This window comes from Felis catus, chromosome D2, assembly GCF_018350175.1.
Source record: "Felis catus isolate Fca126 chromosome D2, F.catus_Fca126_mat1.0, whole genome shotgun sequence".
In the NCBI taxonomy this organism is placed as follows: Eukaryota; Metazoa; Chordata; class Mammalia; order Carnivora; family Felidae; genus Felis; species Felis catus.
The window spans coordinates 6,256,981-6,279,393 of NC_058378.1; the positions used below are offsets into that span (position 1 = coordinate 6,256,981).

Consider the following 22,413-nt stretch of genomic DNA (forward strand, 5'->3'; position numbering starts at 1 on the left):
AGAAAGGTACACTATGCCACTTCAGCCAATTTTATTCTAGTTTTCTTTATGTAAGTGTGAAAAAAGAACAGATGTTTTTCCAAAATTATTTAAGCTTGGAAGACATTCCATCGTGTTCTTCAATAGAATCCCTCAGAAATCACCAAAACCATCATGGTGACCACCGTAACAGCTGATTTCTTCAAAGCACAAGTTATTAAATAAATATCAGAACGCACAGCGCTGCCCGACAGATACAACGTTTGTTGTAACAGAATGGGGTGACTTATTTGCCACCACACTAATTTCATTTTCCACCAGGGATTTGCAAAAAAAAAAAAAAAAAAAAAAAAAAAAAAAAAAAAAAACCTGGCTGTTCTACATGTGAAACACTGAGAGGCTTCTACAACTTGCCACATTCTACAGCTCATTCCCCACTGCCTGGATTCCTCCAGATCTTCTCTGATCGAATGTTTCACTGGAGTTATCAGCTGGCTTGATCATGCTCCATTATAAAACCCATTAAAATGGTCCTTTTACAAAAGCGGAGTTTTCTCCGTGTTACTCCAAAGTCCTGCAAGATACTAAAATGAGAGCCTAGGCAATGCTTAAAAATGCAGAGAGCTGTCTTTGAGTTATTTTTTCATCATGCAAAACTTGGCCCAGGAGAGATGGCCGTGTACCTCGTTAGCTAAAACAGGCGAGCATGTCAGGACTGCAAATCAATTTACTGGAAGAAGTTGAAGTAGATGTGAATCGCGCAGGTTTCCGAGGCAGATCTACGTCTACTGATCAGGGCCACTTGGTGAGGTCAGAATCTCAGCAGTGTTTGTTTACCCTCATCGTTTCTTCCCCACACTCTCCGAGAATGCAAACTCCCTCTGAAGCTAAACCTGCGGGAGGAACAGCAAAACCTCTATGGGAACCAACAGATGATGGTACAACTCTTAAGTTTCCAGAAGTATCATCAGTACATGCCCGATGGCTCCCCTAAACCCGATACATACAAAGGGAGACAATCCTGCGTTTACTCCTTCTCCGTATATCAATTCCTTGTGTTTGTGAAGCGAAGGGTTCCAAGAAAGCTTGCATTATTATGTAACACGTGTCAAACAGCCAGTGTGAGGTAGTTAGAAATACAGTAGCAAAATCTTTCATTTTACCGATTATGGCATTATCTATCCACTAAAAACACCATCCGTTTGGGTGCTCTCCCTCGCTGCGTGTTAATCTCATGGTCCTGCCACCATGCTCTCCCTAAGGTGTATAACAAGTTGTGTTCAATTTTCATACCCAAGTTATGAAGCCCACTGACATCAGAACACAGTTCTCCCAACGCAAGAGCCCTACCAGAGCGGTTGCATCAGAAGCCAGGAGTAAGGCAAACACTGTGTTCACAGTGTCGATAAACGTTAAGTGTAGTTCTCACACTGGACCCTGGACACACACAGCCCTCCCAGCAGACCGAGGCACCTCACAGGCAACATCATGCAAATTCCTGAAGGAAAACAAGCAACGATCTCCCTCGCGTGTTATGAAAAAAAATTTTTTTTTTTTTAAATCAACAGACTAGGCTTCCATTTGCGGGCTGTCAATGCCATCCAGTTCGGGAGATGAAACCCAAACAAACAAAAATCTTCCCTTTTATATGCGCATTTGCTTATTTTTGACACTTTGGCGATGACAGCACATCAGGTTGGAGGGGTGCGGGCGATTGTCGCCAGCAGGTAGAGAAATCCGGGAGAGCCGCCGGAGCAGAGAAAGTAAGGGTGACAACAGACGCATTTCATTTCGAGTCCGATGAGCCTGCATTTAGGATTTTCCGGCCGGGCAGGTTCAGGTTCGCCGGGGTGTTTGGGAGACGGGGCTTTTCATTCGTCTTCTCACGCTCGCTCGCTCGCTCGCTCACACTCACGCACACGCGCGCACACACACACACACACACACACACACCTGGGGCGCGTTCCAACTATGCACCCCGGGTGGCATACACGAACGTGCGTGTCTATCTTGCAAAAATAGCCCGACATCTGACAAAGACAGCAAGGCGGCGGGGGCGCAGCGAGCGCGGCTCGGAGGAGCGTGCAGGGCGCGCGCGGAGCGCCCGCCACAACGGCTGCAACGCCTCGGAGCCCGAGCACAGACATGGCACGCGCGGGGCGGGGGCCCACACCCAAGACCGAGACCCGCGGCTCCCCTGCTTACTGTGGGCTCTTGGGGTAGAAGGGCAGGGTCACGTGGCTGAGGTCCTGCAGGTCGAAGGCGGTGGGCTCGGCGGAGATCGCCTGGCGCTTGGTGCGCGGCTCGCCCTGCAGCGTGCCGGCGCTCTGCTTCTGCGCCTGCTGGGTGGCCGGCCGGATCACCGAGCGGTACTTGTCCAGCTCGTTCTGCAGCTTCTGGATCAGTTCGTCCTTCTGGTCCAACTCCAGCTCCAGCTCGTCGATGAGCGCATCCCGCTGCCTCAGCTCCTCGATCTTCTCCTGGAGCGCGTACTGCAAATCCCGCAGGGTGCCCATGCTCCGCCGGGCCGCCGGGCCGCCTTCCTGCCGCTGCCGCGCGCCCGGGGGCTCGCTCCCCGCTCCGGTCAACTTTCCCCAAAGTCGCCGCCGCCTCCCGAGTGCAGACGCTTCCTACTCGAGCCCAGAGCCAGCCAGCCCTGGCTTCTGAGCATGCCCAGTCCGCCGCTCCGCCGCCGACTTTCCGTGCGGATCCCCACTTGTCGGGGCGCCGGGGAGGCTGAGCGCGGGGGCCGCGAGGCGGCGGGTCCGCGCCGGGACTGAGCCGGGAGCCGCGGCGGGCGCAGGGCCGGAGGCGGGGCGCAGCGGGCGGGCGCGCCACTTCGGGGTGGGGGCACGCGGGGGAGGACACCCGCCCCCCGCCCCCGCCACCGGGCGCCCCGGCCTCGGGGCCGCGGGGCTGCGCTCCCGGCCGCGTCCCCGGGCAGGGCGGGCTCGGCCGCCGGAGCGCCCCGGGGTCCGGAGGTTCCTGGCCGCCGGCCTCCCCGCCGGAGGCTCGCGAGCTGCGTGGCCGCGCGGTGGCCTCACTCACGCCACCCTGCCCGCGGGGAGCGCCTCGCACAGGTGGCTGGCGCTGGACCACAAACTTGCCTCCCCGAGGAGAGGAGCGGCGGCGGGAGGGCGCCCCGGCGGCGCGCAGGTGCCTTTGGGGAAGGGGCGAGGGGGGCGGGGCTTCTGGTGCGTGGCGCCCGGCGGGGGCGGCTCTCTCGGGCCCCTGCCGATTGCCGCCCCCCCCCCCGCCCTGCCCGCCCCCTCCGGACTCACACTCGTGAACTCTCCCAGTCAGGTCTGGGCCCTGGAAGGCCGCTCGGCTCTCCCCGCCCCACCCCAGCCCGAGCTAGTGTCTGCGGAAGACTTTACGGAGGGCCTGGCTTCTGCCATTTGCTATTTCGGGGTGGGGGGCCGGGGAAGGGGGCGGCGGGAAGCATCATCGCCGAGCTCCAAAAAGTCCATTGGGAAATGGAACTAAGATCTTCAAAAAGATTCCATCTCTGGCGACCAAGCTGTTAGAACTGTATCCTTACACTTGAATGGCAAGACGCAAACTGTGGGGAGGGATCATGACAAGAGGGGGGGCCCAGATGGGCTGCAGAACCGAAAGCCACACCGCCCCCCCTCTCCCCGTCCACTCAGCTCTCCCCACTCAGTAGTTCCTGAAATGACAATTAAGTGAGCTTTCTTTGTGGGAGGGGAACGTGCCCATCACCTGAACACATGTTTAGAATCTACCAATATTTACTCACCGCTTACCGAAATTCCTAATATTTATCTAAATCTTCATGGACTCACCCAACTTCAGAGCATCTTTTATAGCAGTCCTGATTGCTATTCTTGGGCGCTCAGTGTCACAAACCAAAGCTCTATTGGGCCATTCCCTCGCAGTCAAACAAAGCTGATAGAAAATACATTAAAATCGAATTGCAATCCAGAACTATTCACTGCAATCTAAACGTAGCCAAGAGTGAATATATCGGTCTCAAGAAAATTTTCGCTCTTACTTTTGAATACACAACTTTTTCTAAGCAAAGAGGAAAAAAAAAAAACACTAGCCAATGGCACATGAACAAACTTTTTGATTCAACGTGTATTTGTTTGTCATCAGAGGTATACATGACAAAGGATATATATCCTAAACATGCTTCACTAAGATCATGATCTAATGCTCTTAGCATTAGGTGATAGAAGACACTTAAATGTTCTGCTTTCCAACAGGGAAATGCATTTACTTCGGCACGTGACACACAAGGTGGATAATTCCCGAAACATTTTCATTCCTAGTGAACAGAACATAAGTAATTTACAAATAGTGACAGCAGTGAAATAGTTCTAATTGTTGTTTTAATTAAAACTAAATCCAGTAGAGGTACTGTGACTTTGTATAGGACTCTATTCTAAAAGAGAGCATATGTGACAATTTCCTTGTCCCAGGCAAAAGGCCAAATTCTTATTTTTATTTAACCTATGCAAATTCTTTAATCCCATGAGAAAATGTTTAGCACTAACTGCCTTTTTCCTATAGATCTACATTGGGGCCCTGAGGCCAAGCGATTATATCTAAAAATATATCCGAGGCAATGGTACAGGGGGGATCATTAGACAACCACTAAGCAGGGTTATGTTTTAAGGTTCATTTGAGGCTTAAATGGTGTAACTTAAATGTCTTTGGGCAGCACAAAGTAGAGAAGATTCTTCTTCATTTTTAAGAAAGCCTGTCAACATCCACAAAGGAAATTAAAAAAAAATAGCCCTTCAACCAAAAAAAAAAACAAAACAAAACAGGTATTTTGGATACAAGTGAAATTTTTTCCACTGAGTCATGTAAATAATTTTCACTATTTAAGCTTTCATATCTACATGCAAGTACGGGATATATCCATCCTACATTTCATTGTTGTGATACAAAATGTACATCCCGTGAGGAATCCCATCCTGAGAATCAGGAGCCTGCTATAATCCATGCAAAGAAAGTAAACAGCCAAAACACATGATTATTACAGTCGACCTACACTTTGAAAAAGTATTCAAGGTATAAGAATATATTTGGTTATATTAGCCTATATTACCAAAATAATTGAATTTCCCCCTGACTTTATAATTGTACGTGCAACCTCCAGAATTCTTGACTTTTCCATTCTTGAAGTCAAAATAAATATTTTAAGTACGTTTTTCAATGATGCTTTTGACTGGTTGTTTAGATCTGAAGGGATCTGGCTCTGCATCTCAATCTTTTGAGTGATCTCAGTCTCTCTCTCTCTCTCTCTCTCTCTCTCTCTCTCTCTCTCTCTCTCTCTCCCCCTCTTTAAACATATTTGCTACTGTGTTGGTAAATACTGGATATAAATTCTATGAGAAAAATCAAGGTCCTGTACTTACATTTCAACGGACAAATTGACGACCTGTCTCATGGTAAACTAAACCATAGAATCAGAGATCAGGCACAAGTCTACCTTCTGCTTCCCAGGCAGTGACTACACAAGTCTGAGACGGAGTGGAGTGGAGTGGAGTGGAGTAGAGTGGAGTCGGGTCTCCTGAGCTCTCCCACTGCCTATCTCATGGGAGGAAGCCTCCATCGTAGATGCTAAAACAGACATCCGTGAAATTTTGAAGGAAGTGAGTTCATACTCTCAAATGCTGTAGTCAACTCACAAGTCACAACCATAATCAACTCACAACTGGATCGTAGCTAGTCTCTCTCTGTCACAGCCCTCAGAAAAGCGAGCTACCAGTAACCAGCCCAACCTGTGGCATATCGATGCTCCTCAATTTTGCACCCACCCCTCATGATTGAGAATAAATTTTATCAGGCCTTCCTTAATGGAATCTCAGAACCATTTAATGAGGCATTCAGTGACACAGCTTCATCATAATATTGGCTATGAAAAGAAGAAAGTCTGTAGAATTTATCACCCTTCACTAAAGCCATAATTAGCCTCAAAAGGACTGGGATAACTTTGTCATCTGGGTGTCCATTCCACTGATGCTACATTTCCCGGAAGAGTCCTAAGTATGACATTTTCTTCTGCCATTTCACGTATGCATCTTGAGTAGGGAAAACTCACAAAAACAACAAAAACACACCTGAGCTTTTTAAGTGATGGAAACCACCCCTTACGGAAAACCGCTACAAGGAACAAGTACCCCTAAGAATCTAGATCTGAGAGTTGCCATTACTGGTAGATATACTGACATGCTCTAAATTGCGAATCTTAATCAAGGTCACAATTACAATAACTAACTTCCTTGAACTCTTAATGCACGACAGGCACTGTTTATGTAACCCCACCAGGTGGCCTTTATTATTATTTCCACTTATATTTGGGGGAAAAAAAATGGCAGCACGGAATCATCTGCCTAATGAACAGCAAAGCCTAGATTCGAATCCACACCATGTGATACGGAGCTCATTCCCTGACTCCCTGACCTTCACTGTCTTCTGCAGGGCTTCCAGATGTTGCCAATGTCCTGATTCTCGAACCACAGAGATGAGAGTATGTTTACTATTAACTAGCCTGACTTTGGGGTTGGGTAGGTGGAAAGAGGAAAATGTGGGGAAATCCTGAAAGAGCAGGAGAAAGAATTCTTGAAAGTTCTTTTTCCCAAAATTGTCTTCACGCCAGCACTATTTCATCCTGGCTTAAGGTGGCCAACTTGCACCCACTGGGCTAGGATTGTCCTTGTTTTAATACTGAAACTGCTTGTGACTGTCCCGGTTTTAGAGCTGAAGTCCTGGGCACCCCCCGGTCCTGGACAAACCAGGACAGTTGGTCACTCTATGAAATTCGGGATTGCTGAGCCACCCGATTTTATAAATATTTTCAAATTTTGCCTTCAAATGTACAGATAGAAAAGTAAACCCCAGGACGATCTGTAATGATAATACCTATTATTTTAGCCACATTGTAAACCCACTCACCCATTTGTTTGTATGAATATATTTTAAGAACACAATCATCCTATTTCAATGCATAATAATATACCACAGGAACTGCCTTTGGACTACACAAGAGAGAAGTCAGACGATAGAATTTTCATTGCAGTTTGATGAATTAGACAAAGAATCGAGGCTCTCTTTTCGGCTTACTGTTTTTATAAAAATCTGGACTTCAGACATTCTGGCTTTCTATGGATAAATCACAATAATTAAAATACCTGCTATTTGATTAACTCCTACAGAATTAGGTTATTCTTATGATTATATTTGGTGGATAGACTCAGCCATCAGGAATCCATATTCAAATGGAGATAAGTAAACATTCTAATGGTCTGGCTTTTTGAAGTTTTACTTCCGTGCATGATATATCCCACATGGAAAAGAAAAAAACACAGAAACCATTAATGATGAAAAACTTACTGCTGAGATTTGGAAAGTAATAGTGCATTGTACCATAATTGCTAATGTGCTTAGAGTTTAATACCGAATTAGTGTCATGCCTAATATCAGTTGAAATGAATTCTTATACTCCACGGCTTAAAATGATGGTATGTTATTATGGAGCCTGAAGCAGTATTCATGAGAACACATGCCCTGTCTGCGAAAAGAACGCTTCTCTGTACTCTTCAAGAAGCTGCCCGTTTCCAAATAACATTTCCAAATCATGGAAGAAATAAAATGTGTTTAAGAAGGAAGGAATTTGGCTTTCCAGATTTTTTCCATGAATGGAGAATTTTTAAATGGAACGTGGACTTTAAAATGCTTTGTTCACAAACTATTATTCTGTTACATTTTAAGCCCAGTGAATGTACGTAACAGTGGGTATGCAACATGATAATTTCTCTCCTGCCTGCCTAATAGATTTCGTTTCTCAGTCCTATTTCAATGACTCTTCTGGCCTATAAATGCACATCATTTTGTGGGGCGCCTGGGTGGCTCAGTTGGTTAAGCGTCCGACCTTGGCTCAGGTCATGATCTCGCGGGTTTGTGAGTTTTGAGCCCCGCGTCGGGCTCTGTGCTGACAGCTCAGAGCCTGGAGCCTGCTTTGGATTCTGTGTCTCCTTCTCTCTCTGCCCCTCCCCTGCTCGCGCTCTGGCTCTTTCTGTGTCTCAAAAATAAATAAATGTTAAAATAAAAACATTTTTTTAATGCACATCATTTCATAAGTTAATGCATCAGTACTCTCCACAGAATAGTAACAAATATTTGGGAAACTACGTCTGCATTTGAGAGCATATTCGATACCATGTGGCTTATAGAAGAACAGCTCCGAAGTCTGTGAATTTTGCCTGTTACTTATTTTAAATCTCATGTAACAGCTACTATCACTGGTCCGTTTTCAACCTACATGTTTTGTAATCAAAGTTGAAAGCAAACAACGAGCACTACATTCTGCTCGTGAACTTACTACAATCGGTAAACTGAGAAAGCAGTGAAGATGGAAGAAAGACAAGAAGATAGAAGTTTGAGTGAATTGGTTTTTATCGGGGCGTCGAATGAAGGGATTAGCCTATAGGAACAAAGGCATCTGCATCGTGAGAATCAGAGATCCAAAGGAGAGAGAAGTTGTAGGTGGAAAAAAAAGACTCACTAGGAAGTCTTCTGATCATCTCATCTTTATCCTCTTGAACTTAATGACCAAGTAAATATCACCTAACTTCAAATGCAGGAAACTCTTGATGTTTTGACTTTTATGCCATCACCATGAGATGGAAATCCAGAAATCCATCCTTAATGACAGGCTAATGCAGTGGTAGTCTGGTAAAACAAGTGGATGTCATTCGAGGGTCGAGACATGGCACTTGAGGTTTGAGAAGGCATACCCTTGGACCAAGGATAGAGAGAGAGGCAAGCTGGGGCCCGGGAGACACATATTGTCACTAGGCATTTGTAACCAACTAGAAGATTATGAGTCGCCTTGCCCCATGTACGTCTTTTAAAGATTCAATGATTTCTCCCTGGTCCAGACTGTATTTTTTACAAATCATTTTTCAAAGCGCAGGCATAGCATGATCTGGTAGATAAGAATGCCCCATGGAAATAAATGTCGAATAGAGACTTGTACTGATTTTTGGTTATCAGGCAGAATATTCAGGATCTGTCTCGAGTCACCGCATTACGTAAGAATGTTTTTACGCAAATCTCAAAGTTAATTTGGGGAGCTATTATGGAAAATCCATCCAAGTTTTCCATAACACGCAGCACAGCCAAAATTCTACCCATCTATCTTTCTTGGAAAAGCATCGACGTCGAATACCAATTTCAAGTGGAAAAAATGACAGGGAAGTCTTCAAAATACTTATTTGCAGATTGCTAAAAACAACTGATGCTCTTAGGAGCACAGAGAACTGAGTGAAAATTGCTTCTTTTCCACGGGTCAGACCTTCTCTCTGTACACAGCAAGTACCCCTCTCTCTCTCTAGTCACAAAGCTGAAGCTTACCTAACCCAAGAGCATTTCCACGTGCACTCTGTTTACTTAATTTTTGCCTCCATCACCAGCACTCCCAAAACACAGAGAACTCAAAGACCATATGGCTTACCACCCTTCCCCACCTGCAGCCACACACACAAAAAAAAGCCAAAGCGGCCTTATTTTTTTTTTTTTACCAATAATGAATATCACAGAATTGTAGCTGAAATGTCCCACTGAGATTATGTAATTCAACATCCTAATTTTAAATTTAAGGAAATGCAAAGGCCGAGGGAGTCAAACGACCCACTCAAGGCAGAAGCAAGTTTGGAACCCAAGCATTCCCCTTGCCGGCCTCGTGTTCTTCCAGTGATATTTTTCTTTCACTGTGATATTTTTATTATCAGTGCACACAGAAGCCTGATTCGGTGCACCTGAAAATCCTACCTCCTCTCGCTTCCTAGGTAATAGCTATTAAAGCCAATTCAGAACATTTAATTTGCTGCAGAGAACAAAGTATATTAAAGGGTCTTTAGGACGTCCAATTAGTTCTATCATGCGTCTCCTTACACTCGAACCGTAAGGAATCGCTGTTACATGGATGGGGATCTATGGGACATGACGATGCGTGCACATGTGTGTGTGTGTGTGTGTGTGTGTGCTTGCACAGCCTCAAAGTCTCGCATGTGACGTAGGTGTGACATATCAACCTCACCCTCCTAACCAATCCTCATTTATGTCAAAGGAAAGATGGACACACCCCAAATCTTTTGCATTCCACCTTATTTGACAGAGATCTACGTATGGAAACACGGTAAAGCACCTAGATTAACTTTTTTCATTTCTCAGACGAGAGCAGTTCAGCCTTCCTCCCACTGCAAGGTTTTAAAATCCCTTGTGATACGAAAGACGTCATCACCAGGAAAGAGAACAATTGTCTCCAATTCGTACAAATGAAAAGGTAACACCGTAAACCTTACCTAAAACTCTCAAAATTCAGGTGGTGATACTGGATTGGTTCCCTGAAATCACGTAATTGGTCTTAGACCATTTGAGACATTTTTAAGGTAATAATAACTTCAGAATGTGCCAAGAGATGATTTTGTTCATTTAATATTTCCCAGTGGAGTACTTGAAGAATGTTCACAAAAGACAGTAAAGACATACTTCAAAACTCATTGAAACATACAGCATTTAAAATCTTATTACATTGGTATTTTCCTAAAAAGAATTTTGTATTTTAATATTCTCAGGACACGTTCTTTTAATCACCAATCTCTCTACAAAGCGAATTTTTAACACAGTACATGACTTTCATATTCTGCAACCAGGGAATATCCGATTGTGAGAAATCAGAACCATTAATGAAGAAAACACAAATAACCAAGAAGAAGCATGTGGTAACAGCTGCTACAACAGCTAAACTCAGTGGTCAGCGAACAGCCTTTCTGGCAATCCCATAATCCGAGAGCTCTCACCAAACGAGTATATACTAACACGCAGTGTTTCCTCCAAGGGTGAACTAAAGAACACTAGTTCCTTGAAAAGGGGGAGGGGGGAGTGTTCAGGGTCAAAAATGCTTGGGAGACACTGAGCAAAGTTCATTGAAACAGAATTCTTTCTGCATAGTGATTCCAAAGAACTTCTAAATTTCCAATATGTATTATGAATCTCCAAAATAAGTACAGAGTGAATGTATACAGTTGATTTAAACAACTAGGCTTTCTTTCATCTAATGTTTTAAGTGTTGGACCTAAGTATTTACGATAGTGAATGTTTAAAGGTAAATTAGGCAACTTATTAAAAATACTTTTAATAAACAGCTCCCCCGTCTGTGAAATCCCTTATGGGTATTTACATACACAGCGATAATTCCTGATCCACCAACAAGACTACAGACCACAGTACCTTCCCTTTAAAGTCACGATTCACCCAGTCTATGACCACAGTCAATGACAGGACAGAAGACCTGAACACATGCCCAGTCTGGTGCTTACAGGAAGGACTAACTAACATTGTTGCCATTTGACCCACAGTCACGTTTCCTGTCTTTCAAAGGAGGCAGGTCATTGGATTTTGCTCCCGCTAGGAAAATGGTCAAGGAAAAATTACAATGGGGCTGAAATCAGGAGAGCAATTGATTAATAATTAATTACCTAAGTGTCATACTGACCTTTGAGTTCTTACAAGTCTCCAGGCACCAAGCAATTTCATTGTAACATCTCAGAGCTTTTCCACTGGTGATTCTCTTTCTGCCTTTGAGATCCTTCACCTAACCCATTTTGCAACCCTAAAATCTCCACCCCATCACTTCCCGATCACCTTTTCTATCTTTTGAGTCATGAACTCATTGAACTCATTCTTCACTTCTCTCCCCAAATATCCCTTCCTCTGATAATCCTTCCAGATCATCCCCATGATATTTTCCCTTATAACAGAACTTACGATGTATAATTATATATTAGTTTCAAGGATATTTGAAAATATTTGCTACAGAGCTATCTTATCATTAGACGGTAAACTCCAAGAAAACTAGGAATTCTATTTCATCCACCAAAACCTAAAACAAGCCCTCCCTGTATATTTGTTAGTTGCATAGACTAAATGAATGAATTCAAGAAATATTTAGTATCACACACCACCACCGATAAACAGAAAATTCGTCCCTTTCTGCCTTTTCCCCACCAAAAGATTAAACCATCAAACCAAAATGAATATCCACGGATGCGATACAGATGGAGACGGGCTTCAGAGTCGGCAGCCCTCGCTTGGGGTGTCATTTGGGAGCGCACGTGTCATAAACTCGGGAACCTCAGTACAACCGCCCCTGTGAGCAGCTGTCCTGAATCGCAGGTCTCTGGCAGGAAGTCTGCAAGTCACATGTTTGTCTGCTTTTGAAAGAGCACCCAGTTCCTACGTTCTTCCAGGAAATATTTGTGGTATCTGTTGCCCTTGACAGGTGCTTCAAAAGTGAGAACAATCCCCTTACACAAAACCTTTGAAACTAAAATATTGTGACCAAAATTAGCCTGGAACATGTGTGTGTAAGTGTGTGTGTGTGTGTGTGTGTGTGTGTGTGTGTGTGTGTGTGTGTATACAGTTAACCCTTGAATAAACAATACAGGTTTGAAATGCGTGGGTCCACTTACACATGGATTTTTTTTTGATAGAGTATAGAATTATGAATGTATTTTCTCTCCCTTACAATTCCCTTAATAACATTTTCTTTTCTCTGGCTTACTTTACTGTAAGAATACAGTATACAATACACATAACAAGCAAAATATATGTTGATCATTGTTTATCGTTGTTTATGTCATTGGCAAGGCCTCCAGTCAACAGCAGACCATTAGTAGTTGTTTTGGGGGAGTCAAAAATTACACGTGCATTTTCAACCACACCTGGGTCTGCACACCTAACCCCCATGTTGTTCAAGGGTCAACTGTGTGTGTGTGTGTGTGTGTGTGTGTGTGTGTGTGTGTGTATATATATATATAATGAAAACCAACATCAGCATGGTAAGCACAGCTTAGAAGTGAATACAGGTAATGAATTTGTCTGTCACATGACAGCAAAAAGTGACACAAAAACTAGGACACGGTGATTTTTCTGACAACTGATGTTTTAGCTCTCCATAATTCTGCGTGTCCCTTCTATATGCAATAAGTCAAACATATCAGAGGCTTAGTTGAAAACTGTGGGTTTTTTTATGCAGAAGAAAGAACACAGGCATCACTCCTTGAACATGTTCAAAGTCCCTGCTTAAGTCCCATGATAACCGCTTGCTACCTGTCACCTTGAATGTTTCTGGGAAAAAATATGTGATATCCAGCCACATTCTCACATTACACTTACAAACCTGAAGAGAGCAGACTGGTGGCTTTCACGGGTGGAGGGTGGGGAGGGTGGAAGAAAGGAGCATTTGGGGGGTTTTTGTTGTTGTTGCTGCTGTTAGTCAAAATAAATTGAAAAAAAAAATTGCACCCAGACAATCTACTGTCTCAATGTACTTTTAAATCACCAGAATCCCAGAGTCTTTCTTACTTTTAGGTTTATAATACATTGTCTTCAAGGTTCAATGCTCTTTGATATAACACTGGCAGCATCTATAACCCCATCCATTTTGCAATTTCTTTCTTTTGTTTCTTCCCTAGCTCTAGCTACTCCTTCAAAAAAGCTGACTGCTGCATTTGCAGTTGACCTGTTTTTAAGAGTCCCCCTTAATGCTTCTTTTCAAAAACTATTAATGCCTCCTGATACTATTTTGAAAACAGATGCTTCGAATTAAGGTGCTTGTAGGTTTCGCCGGGGCTGCTAACCCAACCCTGCTCCCGTCATCTATAATAGCTTTGGAAGTTCAGCTTGAAACAAAGTTCAAAAACCGAATTAATCTCCAAAAATACTTCTAATCCAATAACGTAATTCGTAAAGTAGGTATACTTCTCTCCTTCTCCTCTCTTTTGTACTTTCTTTTGCTCTTCCTATAGAATATCAGAATATCAAAATGAATTGGCCCTTCAAGCGAAATCAGAACTTTACCAACACAGTCCACTGCACCCTGATGCGCTAACCTTTGGGTGTTAGCACGAATCTCAATGTTAAACAGCTGTTCCACTAAACCAAAAGATAGAAGTAAATACTTTGTTAATGTGCGTGCACATGTGTGCGCACCCGCGCGCGCGCACACACACACACACACACGGAATATTTCTCAGGTAGATGTTTCCTATAATTTCACAAAGTCTGCAAAAAGGCTTCCTAAGTTCTCCAAGCTTACTGTACTTGAACATGGGTTTCGAAATAAAGGTAACTTTCGACAAGATTACAAAAACCTAAGCTCAACGTTCACCTATGAAAAAAATAATAGGAGACCTCCCCTTGCATGGACAGAGTCAGATTTGGAGATAAAGACTCAAAGCTTTGTACACACACAAACCACAAGTCTTTACACGTGAAGCCTTACGATGCAACTATATAATGCTGCTTGAGTCTGAATGGAGACCTAAGAATCTGATTTGCAACCTCCTGAAATTTCTGAATCTCCAATAAAACCTAAGTGTCAATAACTATGTGAGTGTAAGAACTCTCTTGTCATTGCCTTATTTATCTCTACTGGTTCCTATTCTTAGTTTTCCTCCCAAGACACAGGAGTCTCACGCTGAAGTTATCAATATACATAATCTTTTTGGATGCAGGATTTCCTAAGGGGGAAACATATGTATGATTACAAAGAATTAAGCTCTACAAAAGAAAAATACCACATCGAGATATGTATACCTTTCTACAGAGTAAATATTTTATTCAGTTAAAATAATATTTGGTAAAAAATGGGTTCTAATTGAGATTTTTGTCACTTTTTATAAGTATGCGGCAAGCAAATGGTTATGAAATGCATACTTCTCCTTTGCATGGTTTATTTTAATTACATTTCCATAAATAGTACACAGCTTCGGCAAACAGTACATTCTTCACATTTTCCCCTTGGCTATTAAATACTAATTTCTGAGGGCTAAAATACAGAACTAAAGGTACAATTGCACCCTCTACTGTTCAAATTTTCCATTCCACATGAGGCAAAAACATCTTGACTATGCTTGTTTACCACATGCATTGCAAAAGTAGCAGGTAAATCATATTGGCTTCCATTTGACGTTAGTTGGCAGATTTTCAAATGATTAAGCTATTTGTTAGAACTTCTCTGGTCCTACAAAAGGAAAGTGGACATTTATACAGTTAAATGGGACCACGCTACCTTAGAAAATAGTGATTTTTATCAAAGTATTTGAAATGTGAAGCGTCCATTAACTTACTGACCACAAATGCCGATGCTGATCACCTGTGACATCAGTCGTCACAAGGACAAATGTCAAGTCACTGAAGCCAACAACTGGCATCCACTTCCAACAGCATATAAAGTTTTCCAATTTTTTTCAAGTTAGAAATTAAAATAAACATCAGTGTTGCTCTAAAACTGTACATTGAAGTTCTAAATGTTTGTTTTTGAGAGAGAGAAAGAGAGAGAGAGAATATACAAGTGGGGCAGGGGCAGAGAGAGAGGGACAGAGGATCCCAAGTGGGCTCTGAGCCATCAGCACAGAGCCCGATGCAGGGCTTGAACTCATGAACCGTGAGGTCATAACCTGAGCCCAAGTCAGACACTCAGCCAACTGAGCCATCCAAATGCCCTGAAGTTCTAAAAAACTAGTTTTAAGATCTTATTATTTTCAAAACTTTCAATACCGTGGATGCAAATAGCTTCTTTGTTCCTTTCTTTTCAACCCATTTTCCTCCTTTTAATTAGACAGTACTTGTTTGGTATTTATTCAAGAGTTTTTCTTATCAACTTCTTCTATTGATAAAGGGTTAGCTTGTTTCTGGCAAATGGTCCCACCAAGAATGACGAGAAAATCTCGCCCCCTGCTCCAAAGAATGTTTCGGGCTTCTGAGCAACAGTATTTGAAGGGCTAACATCTCAGAGAAGAGCATAGTCCGGAGCAGTAAACCCAACATTCAGTGTTCTTTTTGGTGCACTATACAAGTTACAAAACACTCCTAAAGAAGATAAATAATGGAGTATACATTAGAAGCTGAGAGGCTAAGAAGCTAGGCAAAGCTTCTAAATGCCTCATGGGGCCAGAGGGACAGAACTGAAGTTCAGGCCAAACCGGCTCAAAACCATGAAGGCCAAATCTGGTAACAATCCAGCACTCTGCAGACTGAAACCCTGCTTTGAACCTGCTGGATCCATGATGGGGTTAAGAGCCTGCCCTTCAAGAGAAAGCAAGTCCTCAGCAGAGGGCGAGCACTAGACCAGAGTCTCAGATCATCTCCCATTTTCACACACAACACCCAGGATTCAATCAGAAACAGGTACACCAGGGGACAAAGAAACATAAATCTAAGAAAAAATAAATGCATACAACAAACGCAGACCAATGGGAATCCTGATAATGAAATTACCTGATAGGGACTTTTAAAAAAATCTTTATTTTATTTTATTTTAGAGACAGAGAACATACATAAGCAGGGGAGAGGGGTGGGCAGGGGGAGACAGAGAGAGAGAGAGAGAGAGAGAGAGAGAGAATCTCAAGCAGGCTCCACACTCAGCACAGAGCCCGACAAGGGGCTCGATCCCACCACCATCAGATCACGACCTGAGCCAAAATCAAGAGTCCACTGCTCAACCAACCGAGCCACCCAGGTGGCCCACCTGATACGGACTTTTAAATATTTGTGACAAATATGTTTTAGGAATGTGGTGAAAATGTTGGTAACTTCAAGAGAAAACTGGCAACTATAAAAGACATTGAAACTTAGAACTGAAAATATTCAGTAGCTGAATTTTAATAATTCTGTAGTTGTATTTAACGGCAGGAGACAAAATTAGTAAACTAAAAGATAAATCCAAAGAAAATAGAACAAGAAATGAAAAAGAATAGGATATAAAAATACTTACACAAAGGGTCACATGCACCCCAATGTTTACGGCAGCACTATCAACTAGAGTCGAATTATGGAAAGAGCCCAAATGTCCATCAACAGATGAAGGGATAAAGAAGATGTGGCGTGTGCGTGTGTGTGTGTGTGTGCACACACACACGCACACACATATACAATGGAATATTACTCAGCCATCAGAAAGAATGACATCTTGCCATTCGCAATGACATGGATGGAACTAGAGTGTATTATGCTAAGCAAATATAAGTCAGTTAGAGAAAGACAAATATACGATTTCACCATATGGAATTGAAGGAACACAACAGATGAACATAGGGGAAGGGAAGGAAAAATAAAATCAGATCAAAACAGAGAGGGAGGCAAACTGTAAGAGACTCTTAAACACAGAGAACAAACCGAGGGCTGCTGGAGAGAAGTGGGTGGGGGCTGGGCTAAATGGGTGATAGTCATTAAGGAGGACGCTTGTTGGGATGAGCACTGGGTGTTACGTGTAACTGATGAGTCACAAAATTCGACTCTTGAAACCAATACTACAATACGTTAACTTACTTGATTTTTTTTAATTTTTTTTAACGTTTATTTATTTTTGAGACAGAGAGAGACAGAGCACGAACGGGGGAGGGTCAGAGAGAGAGGGAGACACAGAATCTGAAACAGACTCCAGGCTCCGAGCAGTCAGCACAGAGCCCGACGCGGGGCTCGAACTCACGGACCGCGAGATCGTGACCTGAGCCGAAGTCAGACGCTTAACCGACTGAGCCACCCAGCCCCAACTTACTGGAATTTAAATAAAATCTTGAAACACACAAAAAGAGAGAAAAATAATTTTAAAAAACAGAAAAAAAAAGGATACAGGATGTGGGATCATAAAGGAAAGGTCTAAGCTATATGTAATTGGAGTCCCAAAAGCCCAAAAGAGAAGGAAAGAGAGAATAGGGCAAAAACAGTATTTGAAGAGATAATGGCTACGAATTTTTCAAAACTGATGAAAGCTGTATCAAGCTACAATTTCAAGAGGCACCGTAAGCCACAAACACAATAAATAAAAACCACAAGTAGACAGAAACACAAGCACACACAAACCCAGGGATATCATTGTAAAACTTCTCACAATCAAAAATAAAGAGAAAACTCCAAATAGCAGATGGAGAAAGGTACTTATCACCTTCAGAGGGGCAACAATATGATCACAGCCAACATTTTTTTTTATTTATTGATTTATTTTGAAAAAGAGAGAGAGAGAGAGAGAGAGAGAGAGAGAGAGAGATATGCAGGGGCAGAGAGAGAGGAGAGAAGGAATCCCAAGCAGGCTCTGTGCTGTCAGTGCAGAGCCTGATGCAGGGCTCAATCTCACAAACCATGAGCTATGACCTGAGCCAAAATGAAGAGTCAGATGCTTAACTAACAGAGCCACCCAGACACCCCTACAGTCGACTTTCCAATGGAAACAGTGAAAGCCATAAAACAATAGAATGATAGCCTCAAAAGACTGGAAGATTAAAACTGCCAATATAGAATTCTATACTTGACAAAAATACCCTTTGCAAATAAAGGCAAATAAATACATTTTCAGGGAAACAAAAGCTAGAGTATTTGTCGTCCATAGATCCATTCTAAAAAAAATTTTTTTAATGTTTATTTATTTTTGAGACAGAGAGAGACAGAGCATGAACGGGGGAGGGGCAGGGAGACAGGTTCCAGGCCCAGCTGTCAGCACGGAGCCTGATTCGGGACTCAAAATCATGAACTGCGAGATCATGACCTGAGCTGAAGTCGGACGCTCAACCGACTGAGCCACCCAGGCGCCCCGATCCACAGATCCATTCTAAAGAAGACGCTAAAATATGGTCTCTGGGAAGAAAGAAAATGAAACTAGAGGATTGCAGACAGATCTAAGGGAAAAACTATCACAGAAAAGAAAAATATGAAGTTAAGTCTATATTAATGATTGCTGCATAAAACAAGAAAAACATCTAATAACAATAAAATGAAAGATAGAAGGGGACCAAGAGGGGTAAGAGTGTGGTCAGGTCATTGCAGTGAGAAGAACTCGGAGTATTAATTTCTCTTTAATCTTGCCAGTTCAAGGATACACTGCATGTTGTACTTTCTTGAGTAAGCCACAATGGGAATAAAACATACATAAATGAAAAGTTGATGGAGAAAAAAAATGGAATGTCAAAGAGAAAAGGAGACACAAATAGAACACAAACAGTAAGGTGATCAATTGAAACCAAAATGTCCCAGTAATTAAACTAATAAAGAGATTCAATACTCCAATTACTAGACACAGATTGACTGAATACAAAAGAAATAAAAGTAGATACATCTCACAAGGATCAATTTTGTAGAAGGGCACAAAAACAGTTTAAAGGAAAAAATGGAACCCAAACCAAAAGAAAGCTGACATCACTGTACTGATACCAAGGGATATTTTAAGAAAATAAACATCACTAGAGAGGAAGAGGCACATTTCACAATAATGAAAGGATTAATTTATCAGGAAGGGATTTTATATATATATGTATATATATATATATATATATATATATATATATATCCTCAATAACAGCCTCAAAACATGAACAGTAAAAATGCATAGCCCTAAGAGGAGATACCAACTGACAATCTTATTAAGAGATTTCAGCTTATCTTTCAAAAACTGGATGGACTAAGTAGACAGAAAATTAATCAGGATATAGAAGATTTGAACAATATACTTAACAAACTTCACTGCCATATAGAGAGCGCTCTCCCCCAACCTGCAGAACACCGTATTTACTATTGCGTAAGCAATTTTTTATGAAAACTGGCCACGGGTGGGGCCGTGAAACAAGTCTCTGCAAACTTTGAAAGATGGAAATGGTGTCCTGTTACTGCAGAGGAGTTTAGCTAGGAATCAATAACAACAGTCATCTCGATAGACGCAAAAAGGATGGGACAGAACTCAAAACACAGTCATGATTTTAAAATCATCTATAAAAAGGTACGTATGTGATAGATGATATCTATAAAAAAATCTAAAAGAAACCTCATGCTTAATGGTGAAATACTGAAAGATTTCCCCCTCGTATCACAAAAAGAAATGGGTGCCCATAATCACCACTCCTATTCAACATTATAATCAAGAGCCTGGTCACTGAAATAAGGTATGAAAAAGAAAGAAACTACGTAAAGACTGGAAAAGAAGATGTCATACTTTTGGATAGGTTCTATATCTAGATCTCTGTCTCTTTGGACAAGTTCTACGTCTACACTAAGTTTACCTACAGGCGAACTATCAGACGAGGGGAATTTAATAGCAAGTTTAATAAGAATAAGGATGTCTTAAACAAGACACCAAAAGCACTCACCATGAGGAAAAGAATTCATAAAATGAACTACATTAGAACTAGGAGATTCTTTCGATCAAGAGACACCGTTAAGGTGAGCACCTGTCATCATACATTTGTCAAAACACACAGAATGTACAACACCAAGAGTGAACTCTAACATAAGCTGTGGACTTTGGGTGATAATGACATGTCAATATAGGCTCATCAGTTATAACAAACATAGCACAGTGGTTCAGGATTTTGAAAGTAGGGGTGGCTATGAGTATGTGGGAGCAAGGGCACTACGGGAATTCTCTGTACCTTCTGCTCAATTTTGCTGTGACTATAAAACTGCTCGGAAAATAAAGTATACTTTAAAAGATATCATTAGGGGAGTTAAAAGGCAAACTATAAAACAGGAAAATACACTGGTAATATATATTTAATCAGCAAAAGGCTAGTCTATATACTATATCTGAAATTCCTAAAATTTATAATGACAGACAATCTCATAGAGAAACAGGAAAAATACCTGAAATTTTCAAGTACTTTCTTATGAGACTGGTGACCAGGAAATGGCCACATTTTAAGGATTTTGACCCAAGAAAACAACCAAATAGCCAATAAACAGATGAGAAATTGTTTAATTTCAGTAATCAACAGGGAAATGTTAAACATAATGAGATACCACTACATATCTACACAACGGCTAAAATTGAAAAAAAAATCATGACAGTGAATGTAACAGAGTTTGTGAAATAAGGGAAATTCTCATACCCTGCTCTTGGGGGGATAAATTGGTATAGCCGACTTGAGAAAACTGTGGCAATTTCTACCTAAACTGAATATATGGATCCCCGATCATCCATAAACTCCAATCACAGCGATATACCCCAAAGAAACAGGTAGATATCACCATACAATGTGTGCAAGAATATTTGTAGAAACATTATTTATAATATGCCCAAACTGGCAACACCCAAATGCCCACCAACATTAGGACAGGTAAATATATTCTGCACGCTACACAATACAGAAGACAGTAAAAATAAGTCAACACTGCTACAAGCAACAATAGCAACAAAACTTGGAAACGATACTCAGCAAGATGCACCACACATAAAGGCAAACACATTGTACGGCTTCTTTTTTATAAGATTCAAACGTGGGAAAAACAAGTTTACGATGAAGATGATGGCCACTTTGGGGGCAGCAAGTGGGAAATGGCGGGCATCAGAGGGGCTGGGGATGTTCTGCGTCTCCATCCGAGCAGTGGTTTTCGTAGAGTAGGTTCAGATGACTTGTTGAATTATAAAGTTATGGCTCATGCACTTCTCCATATGTGTGCTCGAGCATACTAACAAAGCTGAAGACAAATGCTTTATTTACTTTATTAAGATCAGCAACCAGCAAAGAATTATTGAATATGATTTTCGACACCTTAGATGATCGAAGACTCCAAGTCTATTCCACTGTCAAATATTTATATTGTACAATCGTTATATTTGGACAACCAATGAATTAGATATACAGCCTACCTTCAAAACAAAAGATGTAGGGGTGCCCGGGTGGCTCAGTCAGTTAAGCGTCTGACTTTGGCTCAGGTCATGATCTCGCGGTTCATGGGTTTGAGCCCCCTGTCGGGCTCCATGCTGTGTGGAGCCTGCTTGAGATTCTCTCTCTCCCTCTCTCTCTCTGACCCAACCACTCTCATGTTCTCTCATCTCTCATCTCTCTCTCTCTCTCAAAATAAATCAACTTAAAAAAAATGTTTAAAGAGACAGAATCATCTAGGTAAATGAACATTATATTGTGATATATGTGCATGTGTGTGTACACAAATATACATACGTGTAGTCATTTAATGTATACATTCCATATTTCAAAAATATATAACACAGGAAAATATATGTAACTCAGGAATAATTTTCGTGTGTGTGTGTATATATATTTTTTTCTTTTCAACAAACCGAAGGAAAAACTTGCGCTAGAAATGTGTCTTAAGAACTGGAATAAAATAGGAAAAGGTTCCATTTGACCTCAGCTCAGGATAAAGTAGGATCTGAGTAAGTGGAGGAAGGAAGCTGTTTCAAGGGGGGGAAGGAAGAGCTTAATCAGAGGGGCGGTGTGGGAAAGGCAGGCCTGAGGCCGGGGCTCGTTCTGGATGGAGAAGAGAAGGACTGGGCAGGAGAACCCTGGGAAGGCAGGTGAGGACACTCGCGAGAGCCTCAGGATGCCACATTGACTAACGGAGCCCGTGTACACCCAGGAATGGAAGGAAAACCGGCTTTGAGCCAGG

The 22,413-nt window shown here is 42.1% G+C and overlaps 1 protein-coding gene across 2 annotated transcripts in view; it reads right to left on the bottom strand.

Moving 5' to 3' along the window:
* PRKG1 (protein kinase cGMP-dependent 1) overlaps positions 1 to 22,413 on the bottom strand; it is a 1,254,852-nt gene that overhangs the window by 1,157,447 nt on the left and 74,992 nt on the right. The window contains exon 1 of one of the 2 annotated variants that reach the window (XM_023240287.2): positions 2,185 to 2,642. The exons of the other annotated variant lie outside the window; for it this stretch is intronic. Coding sequence (XP_023096055.1) covers positions 2,185 to 2,495 — 311 coding nt within the window. The 5' untranslated portion in view covers positions 2,496 to 2,642. Of the gene's footprint in view, positions 1 to 2,184; positions 2,643 to 22,413 lie in introns of those variants that run through there. 2 annotated transcript variants of the gene reach the window in all.